The sequence below is a fragment of the Nelumbo lutea genome, chromosome 5, assembly GCF_056320005.1.
Source record: "Nelumbo lutea isolate HS-2025 chromosome 5, American lotus-T2T, whole genome shotgun sequence".
Taxonomy (NCBI): Eukaryota; Viridiplantae; Streptophyta; class Magnoliopsida; order Proteales; family Nelumbonaceae; genus Nelumbo; species Nelumbo lutea.
The window spans coordinates 6,556,400-6,569,252 of record NC_142688.1 but is presented as its reverse complement, the minus strand read 5'-3'; the positions used below and the strand labels follow the sequence as shown (position 1 = coordinate 6,569,252).

General features: G+C 42.4%; 2 protein-coding genes and 1 pseudogene across 2 annotated transcripts; 1 reads left to right on the top strand and 2 right to left on the bottom strand.

The window, feature by feature from the left end:
• The first annotated feature begins 2,430 nt into the window (after positions 1–2,430).
• LOC148850043 (protein PHLOEM PROTEIN 2-LIKE A10 pseudogene) lies at positions 2,431–4,177 on the top strand (annotated as a pseudogene).
• A 3,168-nt stretch (positions 4,178–7,345) lies between these two features.
• Positions 7,346–8,217, bottom strand: LOC148850042 (thymocyte nuclear-like protein). The gene has a single exon (XM_088942421.1). It carries the CDS (start codon positions 8,064–8,066, stop codon positions 7,614–7,616), a length of 453 nt encoding a protein of 150 aa, XP_088798547.1. The 5' UTR covers positions 8,067–8,217; the 3' UTR covers positions 7,346–7,613.
• Positions 8,218–11,850: 3,633 nt separating this feature from the next.
• LOC148850041 (phytosulfokines-like) lies at positions 11,851–12,604 on the bottom strand. The gene is made up of 2 exons (XM_088947224.1): positions 12,340–12,604; positions 11,851–12,214 (listed from the first exon to the last, which is right to left on the bottom strand). The coding sequence occupies exons 1-2, from the start codon at positions 12,454–12,456 to the stop codon at positions 12,092–12,094; spliced, it is 240 nt and encodes a 79-aa protein (XP_088803350.1). The 5' UTR covers positions 12,457–12,604; the 3' UTR covers positions 11,851–12,091.
• Between the last annotated feature and the right edge of the window lie 249 nt (positions 12,605–12,853).

The window sequence follows — 12,853 nt, the reverse complement described above, 5'->3', positions numbered from 1 at the left end:
CTCCCACTATTACATGGATGGTTCCCCGAACTGGCCTTTCTTCTGGAGGCTGCTTCTGCAACGGTTCGACAGGTCTGTTGCTAGACTAGGGGGCATCCTTTTCGTGCTCCCCTTGCCAACCTACTTTATTGTTATTGTTGTGTTGTACAAAGTTTCTCAAGTATCCGCGACGGATGAGTCCCTCTATCTCGTCCCGGAGGTTATTACACAGTTTGGTGCTATGACCATGGTCTCTATGGAAACTACAATACAAATTCTTGTTTCTTTCGTTCGGATTTCCCTTTAGGCGAGGTGGCCACTTAACGTACGGAGCGTCTTTGATCGTCATTAAGATCTCTGTCCGCCTCGTGTTTAACGGCGTGTAGTCCGTCCGAACTACTAGGGGGGCCGGGAAAGACTGGTTCGGCTTCGGCTCCCGGGTCAGGTTTTTTCTATTCATCAGGTTGGAGAGCTCGCCTTCTCTCTTTCTTTTCTCGTTCCCGCCTTCGGTTCGTTGGTTGATTTCTTCCTCTGTCCTCATGAACTTATCCGCGAGTTTGAGGAATTCGGCCACGGTCGCGGGTTGGTTGGCCACCATGTGCCATTTGAATTCTTTGTGCGTCACCCCTCTTTTGGCCGCCGCGAGCTGCACTGCGGGGTCCAACCGCGGTATCTGCAGGCATGCTTCGTTGAATTGCTTGATGTAGCCCCGAATGGATTCTCCTTCTCTTTGGACTACTCCGAAGATGCTTTCCTCTGTTCTGGGGCATCGTTGGCTGGTGACGAAGTGTGCGGTGAAGACCTGCACGAACTGGGCCCAGCACTTTATCGACCCGGGGGCCAGGTTCCTGTACCAAGTGCGAGCTACCCCCCTGAGGGTGGTGGTAAAGGCCACGCACACGCACGATTCGCTGGCCCTGGCGATGTGCATTTGGGACTGAAAGGCGTCAACGTGGTCATTGGGGTCGAAGGACTCGTCGTACTTGTCTAGAGGTGGGAGTTTGAAGTCTCTAGGTAAGCGGACCGCCAGGAGTTCCGATGCGAGGGGGGAAGGAACTGAGAGAACCGGGCAGCCCCTACCTCGTCCGAGCTCGTGTCTTTGCCTCTGAAATCCGACAAGGCGCGGGTGGCGGTTCAGCGACTTCGCCGGCGCCTTCGCCGTTGAGCGGGCCTTGTGCTGGCGCTGTTGGCCTCCGTGTTACCGAGCTCGATGGGCCCGGGATGCTGGTAGTCTGCCGCCAGGGCGCTGAATCGGTTTTCGGTGAGCGGGAGCTCGGGCTTGGAGCGCCTTGGTGTCGACCTCGCGGGCGAGGTTCCCGACCCGCCTGCGGGTTGCGAGGCGGGGATGACATTCTTCTCTCTTCGGCCTGGGGACGAGGCCTGACTATTGGGGTGGTTCTAGGGCCGGGAGGCCTTCGCCTGGTGGGGGCGCCCATCCTGCGGGGAGGCCTTGACCGGCCTCGGAACGGGGTGGCGAGGCGGAAGTAGTGGTTGGTTCAGTGGCAGTTGGGGGAACTGCTGCTGATAGTGATACTGGGAGATGTTGTGCAGCACTTGGTGCTGGTGAAGCTGGTGTTGCTGGAACTGTTGCATTTGGGCTTGCATTGCCCGCATGCACTGCATCAGGTCTTCGAACCGGTTTTGGCTAGCTGCCAGGGGGACGACAGTTGGTTCAGTGAAGGTTGTCTCAATGGGGAGAGGAAAGGGGATGCTTGTGGTAGGAGGGTTTACGGGTGCCACTACTTGTGGCGCGTTCAGGATGGGGATCCCATCCGCCGAAAGGGGGATGGTGAACTGTTCAAGGCACACTATGGGGACTTGAAGTTGCTCCCCGGTGGCGTTTGTCTCCGTGCCACATCCGGTGTTGCTGGAGGAGGCCATGAGTGTTGGGTTTTTTGAAGAAAAGGGGTTATCGAAGTTTGGAGGGAGGCTTTTTGAAGCGTTTTCCCACAAACGACGCTAATTGATGGAGCGCGATCCGGCTGGTCTTAGCTGTCTGCTGCCTTGCTTCCGAACGGGGTAGCAGGGAACCTGAAACGGAGGAGATGGGAAAGCTCCGGAGGGAACCCGGTGTAGAGGCTCCGAAACTCAAGTTATAATCCTTCAAAAGCAAGGTAATACCAGATAGCGCAAAGTTTTTGCATACCTTCGTTGTCGGGGGGCAGGGGGTTCTTATAGTCGCTTCGTGCACTCGTCCCGAGGCCCTTGTCAGGTCGGGTATGATTACCCCTGTGCTTGTCAATTCGACCGTCGTCCTTTCTGCTGAGACAGAACCGTCACTGCCTAACCGTCTAACTGGAGATGGCGGTGTCAGTGGCGGTGGCAGGTGGCCGTTTAGAGTGCTGCCGCCAAACGTCAGATCCCAAGTTAGTCAGGCGTGTCGCCCTCGGGCACGGACTTCCCTAGTGTTAGGCACGGTATGACTTGTTTGGTTTTGGTGCCCAGAAGGTGATGCGAAGTGCTGAGCTAGGCGGTTTTGAGCTCGGAGGTATCTATAGGGCAGGTCAGTTCGGCGAGGTGTATCCCGAACTGTTACAAGGTGGGTCAGTTCGGGGAAGTGTATCCTGAGCTGTTACAAAGTGGGTTAATTCGGCGGTGTAACCCGAGCTGTTACAAGGTGGGTCAATTCGGCGGTGTGTATCCCGAGCTGTTACAAGGTGGGTCAGTTCGGCGAAGTGTATCCCGAGCTGTTACAAGGTGGGTCAGTTCGGCGAAGTGTGTCCCCTTGTTCCCGCCTAGGCTTGGCCCCTTTTGCCGAGCTGTTGTTTCTGCCACGTGTCACATAATAGAGAGATCGGGTCAAATCTTCCTTGATTAGATTTCATCGGCTATGGTGCTTATAAGGTTTATAATTTGTGGTTAAGAAGAGGAAGAAGTTCTTCAGACTTATAGGCGCTTTAATATCTGTGGGCGAACTAATTTCTGACTCAGCCGAGACTATGGGAGTTGTGTCCAGGGACTTAAATGAGTTTCTGCATTCCGATTCAGATCAAATTCCCGCCAGTTTTAAACAGATTTCCAAAATCGCAACGTCTGATGAGTTCACGGAGTCTCTGGGAAGGGTCACGCAAGCTCTAACTATGGGGATTTTGCGAGGCTGTCGCTCTGAAGCGGGGAATCAAAATGGAGCACAGCCCAGTTCTAATTTCTCCGACCGGGTTATGGACAAGCTCTTCTCTACGGCTGGCTCGGGTTTTGCCTCTGTCGTTGTTGGTGCCTTTGCCAGAAGCTTGGTCCTGGCTTACTTCTCTGATCGTCAATATTCCGGAGGCTCGTCTCGAAACATCCTGGAGAATGTATCCTGTCTTGGATCTGACTCCTCATCTATCCCGAAATGGGTTAATGTGGTCTCCAGCGAAAAGTGTAGAGAGCTTATAGCTGATAGCATCCAGTTGTTTGTGAGCACAGCAGTTGCCGTTTATCTTGACAAGACAATCCACATCAACACCTATGACGAAATGTTTTCTGGGCTGACCAACCCGAGGCATGAAACAAAAGTGAGAGATGTATTGGTCTCTGTCTGTAATGGGGCTGTGGAGACCTTAGTCAGGACATCACACCAAGTGCCGACTGGTTCAGCTTCAAGTTCAAAATTGAGTTTAAGTTCTTCTTTGGTTATTGATCAAGCTGAAAGTCTGACTTCAGCTAGAGATGAAATTTCTGAGCAAAATACACTGTTACAGACAGAACCGACAGAGAGAAAGTCAGTTAATGGGGTTCAGGACAGCGGGTGGGTTGGCAAAGTTTCATATACGATGGCAGTTCTCAGCAATAGGAGGTTTGTTCTTGATGTAACTGGGAGAGTAACCTTTGAAACTGTGAGATCGTTTTTGGATTTTACGTTATGGAAACTGTTGGATGATTTGAAGAGAAGTCTCAATGTTGTTCATGAGGAAATTGTTCAACGATGCCTGGAAGTTGCCAGATATATTGCTGAGAAGTCTTCTGTTATTATAACACTATGTCTTGCTTTATGCTTGCATCTGTTGGACGGTGCCAGGGTCTTGATGCCAGCATAAATGGCTGATTTTCTTTTATCTTTCTACACAAGGGAGTTCATATTATGGATAGATATACATGTAAGACCCCTTCTGGCTGGACAATTGAACCATACTAACAGAAACATGTTTGCATTTTGTTGTCTTTTGATATGCTCTCATGAAAGGCTTTCTGAAGATGGCTTGTGAAATGGGCAGTGCTCGAGCTGAAAGAGAAGCAACAAGTGGCAGGGGGACTATTTCCAATAATGAATACAGGCCAAACTCCAAAGTGATCTCTCATTCCTTTTGTTGCAGTGTTTCCAATGCTGCCAGCAATTAGGTTTTTATTTGTGCAACAAAGATGAAAAACAGTGCCTTGCTTTGATGCATACCAAATTCATACCTTTCCAAATTCCAAAGGTATGATAAGGAATATTGACCAGAAAAACTATAGGCATGTCTGCTTATGATTAAGTTTCCTAACAATATTTTTTGTACATTTAATAATAAGAGAAAATTTGTCTCTACTACTAGCACTGATTTCTACTAGAGTGGAGATGGGCTTTAAAGGTATTATGGGGCTTGCTTTTGGTTTCATGTTCATTACAACACCCGAAATTCTTCTGATACATTTGTAAACAAAGCAAATGATTAAAAATCATCAGGTGCTTTTTAGTTGTGGTCTATATTCTTAAGCTGTTACTTCTTGAGGCAAAGTTCCGCAAATGAGCTTTCTCTTGTCTACATTGCTTGCAATTGCAATGATAGGATCACATTAATCCTTTTTGGGCAACTTCCACTGCATCAGTTAGCTTTGAAGATGATTTTTCTGCTAAGCCACTTGTTTTATCCTCCTTTTGAGCTAGCTCTCCTGTTTTTGAAACATGACCCAACACTTGAGAAAACCTGAATACTTACACCCTGCCATGTCTGCTGGTACCTGGTAACAGTGTTTTTTTTTTCCTATTTTCTTTTTTGTTATCTTATAATGATGCTCTATTGCCCTCTGCTGTAATAGTTTAAGCTGCCAGATCAGATGGTTCGATTTCCAGGCATACGAGTTAACATGACAACTAGAAGATCCATAAAAGTTGTACCTTCAAGGGAAATGGAGATTTGATGTCTTGAGGGAGGTCAAGAGAGTATGTATCTTCTAGACCCACCCTAGCAGTTTTCTAGTCATACAACTAGAAAGAAGACAAATAACTAACCTCACACCAGAGTCATAGTCTTCAAGGCGCCAAGGCGAGGCTAGGCGACTGGGGAGCGCCTTGTTGCCTAGTTTTTATGTTGAAAACATAGATCCTAGGGTAGTTCCCTAGGTACCATAACCATATATTTTTAATAATTATTCATGATTTTCATGAAAAAAAGTACAAATTTCATATTAAAATATAGAAAATCAACATATTCATGAGAAGAAAAGGAATAAGCAAAATAAAATTCAAAAAATATAGGGGCTGAACCCCTATTTTTGTTATAGGAAAAGAAGAAAATAAAAGGTATTGGTAGTGGTAGTAGAAGAAGAAGAATATGTGGAAGAGGAAAATGTGCTGATTAGATAAAATATTAAGTTCTTCCTTACTTATTAGTTCAGGCTTTTAAGTCTTTGAGGGTTCAATACAGCATTTAGCAATGTTTGTGTTGATTAAACCCTAATAAATAAGAAAATAATAAAAATAAATTAGTATATAAACACACAAAATGATTATTTTAATTTAATAATGCCTATTTTATAATTATAATCTCAAAAAAGAATGAATAAAAAAGTATTTTATAGTAGGAAGTAGAAAACTGATTGGTGATTAGGCGAGGCGAGCCTCAAAGGGCAACAAGTGTCGCCTTGACAACTATGACTAGAGTTTTAGTAGTTACTCCTAGAAGAGAGCTCGATACCTAAAAGATATGAGATAAATCTCACTCAAAGTAAACAGAGTGGCTATTCAATCTTCATTTTCTTTTCTTTTCCTTTTTTTTTGTTGAAGTAAACAAATAGCACAATTAATTTAACCATAATCTGGAAACTTCGACTGCATCCTTGAATTCTTGAAAGGTTACAAGAGTATCAGGAGGAGCCATTTGTGCAACAAACCTCTCCAATTCTAGAAGTTATTTTTGCTTCTTGTCCTTTTCTTGGCTGCATTAACTGGATATTACTGTTGCTTGACCACTTGTTAATGGTTATATAATACCCCTTAAAGGAAGTTTTAAGGAGAAACTCAGCTTTTGATATAAGCAGAGAGACAACTTTGAGTACAGATACACTTACGCTACTACCATTTCCCTGGGATTGTTGATAATTTAACCATGGAATGGGGACGGCCGACAGTTTGAGTGCTTTATGAACAACACCAAATGGTGTGTTGGTGGTTAATGAATGCTTGAATTTCCTATCTCACAAAGTCGGTTTATGAACAACACCAAATGGCTTTGCATTATTCTAGGCATAAAGTTGTATTGTTTGGTCAATTTGAGTGCTTTATGAAGACCAAATACTGTGTTGGTGGTTTAGTGGTTAACGAATTCTTGAATTTCCCCCAATCCGCACTTAATAGTTAATGCTTGCATGTAGGAACTAGGAAGGAAGAATTCCATATGACCAAAAGAATATCAGTGAGAGTAAAAAAAGATGTTCCAGCTACAGAATAGCACAAGTAATAATTGCATGTATTATAAAATCAACAAGCTTAGTGATCAGGTATAGTATTTTGAGCAGTAGTTGGTCATCTTCAGTGTTACCATTTAGGTTTGAGGGAGTTACTGCTGGAATTCCATGTTCTCTATTTCTAGGATTTCTTTGGAAATTATACGACAAATTGGATTTAGTTTCCTCAACAGTGTACATGAAATTTGTTACTAAGGGATTGAAGAGGCAGGTCCTGATTTGCTTTTCAACCTTGATTGGTGGGTCACAACTGAAATCTTGAAATTGCTGCTAGGTTATGAAACAGTGACAGACTTTGTTTAATACAAGTAGCTTATAGACAAATATTTGAGCATGTCTTTAGTTATGCGGTGTTTGTTAGTATTTAATTAGTGATTATTATCTCGGGTTCTTGAATACTTGTTTGGTTGCTAGGAGTTTTGAAACATGCGATGTTTCAGTTAGGATATGTTTGGCTTGATGAACTTTCCCTCAACTTTTCTGTTTCTCTTTTATTTCCTATCAAAAACCAAATACAACCCAAATAGGGATAATGACGGGAAACTATGGAAAAATTTCTAACCCAAAACCAATTTGCTAGATGGAAGATTCTTTTGTCGTTCAATATTGAATTGTAAATCAGCTTTTTATATGAAGTGTTGTTAGACGAGCCAAATGTAAAATCATTTTGGCCACTGCATGACAGGTCATCCAGTTCGACTGATCAATATGCTCATTAGGATACAAAAGAAAGACAAAATAATATATGGTTTCATATCATCTTTAAGGGGATGTAGCTAATGTAGCGTAAACCAGGCTTAACAGCGGGGGAACAAACAAAAGGATTTCATCTAGATACACCATTACACCATATATTACCATCTCATAATTCTGTACACGGCAAGGGGGTAGACACAAGAACGCTAAAAGCCTAAAACCAAGAAAGAAAACCGAGAGGGCATTACCACAAACATCTATCACGCAATTTAAAGTTATTGGCTCATCCTCTTCTAATCTTCGTCACTTTGTTCTGATTTTTCCTCAAAGCCTCCTCCGATCTCACAAAGTCGGTTCCAGACGTCCTTGGGAACGGGGACGACCGACAACCGCGGTTGCTTGAATAATGCAAAGCCCTTCAACCCGTCATCTCCTTTGATATCCTTAAGATTAACGGGTCTCCTCATCTCTCCAACGGCTCGAACGTCGACGGCGCCATCTCCATTCTTGTCGAGGGTCGTATACCATTCCTTGGTAACGGTTACCACACCCACGATTTTACGAGCTTTGGCACCGGAGTGATAGAAGAAGCAGAGGTCACCGATTCTCATGGACTTCATGTATTTCTGAGCCTGCTTGTTCTTGACTCCGTCCCACTGCGAGACCCCTCCGTTTGCCGCTTGATCCTCCCATGACCACTCTCCCGGTTCCGTCTTCAGCAACCAGTACTTGCTATCTTCGCCCATATCTGCGACGGACCTGATGATGGTAGAAAACCAGGAGAAAAAGCGATATTTGGGTTTTCCTTGTGGAGGGAATTTTTCGTTTATTGTGGTTTTGGCGCCTATACCATTGAACCTGGACCTGACATCTAGTCTAATGGACCTTAGCCTGAAGCATCCATTGGTGAAGCCTGGCCCATAGTTTTATTATATATTTTGTTTCTTTTCGAACAAGACTACACCGTACGAACTCATTGATATGGCAAATTGAAAAGCGAAAAAGTAGAATGCTTTTCTGAGTTATTAGATACTAGATTCAACTAAATTTTCTAATAAAAAGTTGGGCATTATGCTTTGAAAGAATATATTTTGTTAATTTTTTGTTATATAAAATAAAAATACTAAATTTTTTTAGCCTTCAAAAAAAATACAAGATTTTGCACTCGTTATATTTATATTTGCGCTCTTCCCAAACGGAGTGTTAACTAACATATTGTCTCTACTAAACACATTTATGTTGCATAATTTAGCAGTATTGACCATTGAGTTGATTGTGATGAAAAGAAATAGCTAAAAAAAAAAAAGAAAAAATATGTCATGTTGGATAATGAATTGGAATCTGTTCCTCGCCTCACACCAACCTCACAGCCAGATTGAGAACATCTACTAAATACGAATATGAAACATGTTCCTAATGTGTGGTGAGGATATACTATAAGGTGGTGTGAAGTGCGCTCTGTAAGGATATACTATAATGTGGTAGTTATTTTTGTTTCAAAATCATACATGTCAGCGTTGAAAAAAATGGCTGTCCATTTTGAACAACCTGTGCCATCCACAGGGCTCTCCTGTGACACTTGAACCATATAAATTAGAAATTGCTGAAGGCATGGCTGTCAAGCATGGACAGCTAAAGCTTTTTCCTGCAATCAAAACCCTCTAAAGAAAAAAGAGAGAGCAACGTTTCAGAGGGACAAAGTCATCATTTGTGAAACAGCACACAAACGTCTAATCCATCTTGGTCTCAATACCAGGTTTCGACTGGGACCAAAAAAAAAACAGTTTTAATTTATACTATTGCTGTATTGCAGTTTCACACTTTCACCATGCTTAACCAAAAATCCATGGTTCAGAGCGGTAAACCTCTCTATATGTTGGGCCGCAGGAATCACGTTTGCCAATGACACATGATATACCATTGGCAATGGCATGCAGCTTCCCAAGTTCCAGTTACTACGGTCTCTACCTAGTCAAGAACTGAGTTGTAGGCCGAGCCAAACATGATATGCCAGTAGGGAAGATTGGCAGTTTTAGAATTTAGATTGCCGAGCCAATCATCAAGAAACTCAAGCTTAGCATGGAGCTACAGCAATCCCTGTCTCAATGTCGTAATATTCAGAGACGGGATATTCTGGTTACTCGTAAAAACCATCACTTAACCAGGACCCAAGATGGTCATCGGTTCCTGGTTTTCATAGTCTGACCACCGTCAGCTGCGATCCGAGTCTTATAACACTGTTAATGCAAGTTCGGCTTCACTCAGGGCAAATAGCACCCTTTACTGCCTTGCATTTGAGAATGCCCTCATATTTGTGTGTTTTATTTCATGAGAAGATATTCCCAGTGCAACGGTAAAAAGACTGTTAAAACGGAATGCTAATGCATGTTTCCCAAAAACAAAAGAAATGATATTAATAATAAATAAATAAATAAATAATAAACACATGTAGATAACCATTCAACGAAAAGGCTAAGTGTTGTGAGGATGCATAAACCATAAGGTGTTTGTTATTTAAAAAGCTGCAGTTGGGATTGGATTTCAGCTTAGTTGATCCGATCACGGCATTTGCCCACCAAATGGCATATGGATTACAACACGCAACCAATTTGCAGCCATAAAAAGTGTTTAATTAGAAGGTAGCAGTGCTGATATTGACATCACCCCAACCACCATGTCACGTTGCTGATAATAAAGTATTTGAGATGACAATGGATAATTCATATCTTGTTTTAAGTGCTCTATCGGGTTGTCTCCACTCTCCCACTATCACTACCTCAATTTTGTGCAACTTTACTCAAACAAATAACATTTGATATTTCAACTACTTTGTACAATTAATTGTACCTCATAATCAATCACCCCCCACCTGTGCAAAGCAAAGCTCCATGATTATAGGGTTTCTAGGCGCTCTACGTGATCTTGTTGTTAGGAAATAGCAGGAACCCTAGCTATTCTAATGGGTATCAGTTAAAAGATGAAGATTCTACCATATATCGTCTTAATAATGATCATCAATTAACTAGTTGAGTGACACGTGTTAAGAGAGTAATAAGAAAACTGATGGGGCTAAAAATTTGACCAACTAACCAAGAATGTCGAAGAAATTGAAGAAACGCTCAACAACCGATGAGAAGTTTGGTGGTCAAGAATGGGCAGCTAGTTATGGTCCAACATGGATGATGGATGATCTACTAGTCAGTCGGTTGTGTCTAAGAAAGCTAAAGGTAGACAATTAAAATGCATTCCCAAAAGCCAAAAGAGCTGTGCGTATTTGGAGAAGTACGGATTGCAGATTTTTAATTTACATTCAAAAGATCATAACTCACATTCTATGCATAAACGCCTGTTTGTAAATTGGCATCAATTTCGAATCGGCACCTACCTCAACAGTACTTTGCTGAGTCTATAAATTCTAACCCTGGGCTGATCGATCATTCTCCCCGTATCTGTAGAAGGCTGCAGTCTCTATAGCGTTCCGTTCACGTATGTTGAAATTTCAACAAAAACTGAACATCTTCCAGCAAAGCAGGAATCATATGTTGAAATTTCTCAAAAAAACAATAGTGAATAACCACCACACACCAGACACCATAACCTCTTTGAAGCTTAGCATTGCCCCAACATTTATGAGATGGGTGAACACTTAACAGAAACGTACACCGACCAAAAGTTAGGATTAAGAGCTCAGTCATCCCAACACCAGCATCATCAACTAACAAAAGTCTTCAATAGCTCGCCTGTGCTGCTTAATCTCAAACACATGCGCGATTGTTCGTTTCCAGTGTTCTATTTCTGTCTACCCGTAAGAATCAAGACTGTAGCTAGAAAGGATGAAAATTTCAGTTGCAAGTTCGTGGTAAGTTTAGTGATCATATTTCATATCAGGGTTTTCTACATACACATTTATGTGCAAAACGTGGTGAATAATTTGGTGATAATGTTCGTCCTTCTTTCGTGCGAGAGGAAAAAAAGTATTTAGTAAGGTTTTAGAAAGCATTTTTTCAAACATAATCTACGCTTTCTACTAGTTTTACGCTTGACATTGTAACCGAACGTGTTTCACTAAAATCTTAGCTGAATAGGTCTTTTAGCTTCTGGAAGTACTGTTCAACGAGAAATAAAAGAGAGAGCCAAAACAATCGAACAAAACTGTGTTCCAAGGTTCAGGAATCCTCTTTGATTCCTTATTGATAATAAAAGAATGGAAACCCAGCGGAAAGAGTTTTTTCTTTACTTTTTTTTTGGGGGGGCTTGCTTGGTAGAGGGACAGCGGAGAAAGCTAGAATTGGAAACAAGGTTGTGCGCTTGAGAGGTCTTCCCTATCTTTAATTCCTAAATTACCCTTGGACTTTCGTCTCTTCTCCTAGTTTCGGACCGTTTACCACTGATGATCCCTTGACAAGTTGACTAACCAGAAATGAGAAATCCTTCCAAAGAAAGTTAGGCTGCGTAAGAGAATTTCACATTCAAAGGGAAGAAAATAAACACTCAGAAGGCCAAACATTCAGACAATGGCTTCTGTTGTTCTAATCAATAAACAGTATATCTTTTCTCACGTTATAGATGGAAAAAGTTACATCGAACCATCATATATGCTTGTTTAGCGTTCTCACAACAATCTAATTCGGATAAAACGAAACAGTAATCCAGAAGAACACTTAAGCACAGGAAATTCAAATCGATCGATCAAAGACCAAGACAGAAGAACACATAGATGAATTGAATTATCATTAAAGCTGGGGTGAGCCAAATGAACATCAAGTTTACTTCATGGCCGACCGTTGTCCTGAGTGTAGATATAGTCAGTGTGAGCAGCAAGGGTTCTTCTCATCAAGCACTCGTCCTCTCCAATTCCGTCACAAGTTACATCCACATGGACATCAGCATCATCCTAAAGAGAGCAAAACCCAGAAGAAATATTCAAAAAAGTACATCCATTAAAATGGAAACGAAGGCAGAATAGATGATTTAGCTGAAAACATTAAGAAAAAGAAGAAAGAGAGAGAAGAAACCTACCCCAGGTTGGGTATCGACAACAGAGTCGTCAGGAAGAGTAGGCTCCGGTCTGGCAGCCTGGGTCAGTGAGACGAAGAGGAGAAGGGCTACTACAAAAAGGGCTGTGGCTTTCGACATGCCGTGCCTTGGGTGTGTTGAGTTAAGCTGGGATTGGTAGGTGGTAGCTAGGCACGGGAAACACAGGAACAACGCACTCCAAAATGCAATTTATAAAGGTGAGACAGAGAGGAAGAAGAAACAGAAAAGCGTGTTTGTGTGTGAACAACTGGATTGCTTTGGATTCAATTGCTGCTGCCTATTAATAGAGAGAGAGAGAGAGAGATTGAACAACATAAATAAAAATAAAATTACAAAGGCGAATTTATATGTTTTTTAGGGGGGCAAATATAGTTTTTTATTAATGTCGTTATTTTCTATACTTAGAGAGGGGTGTTTGGAGGGATTTTAAAAAAGGGGTTTTTCCAACTTGCTAAAGTAATAATGCAGGTGGGGAAGGGTACGTAGATCGTTGAAG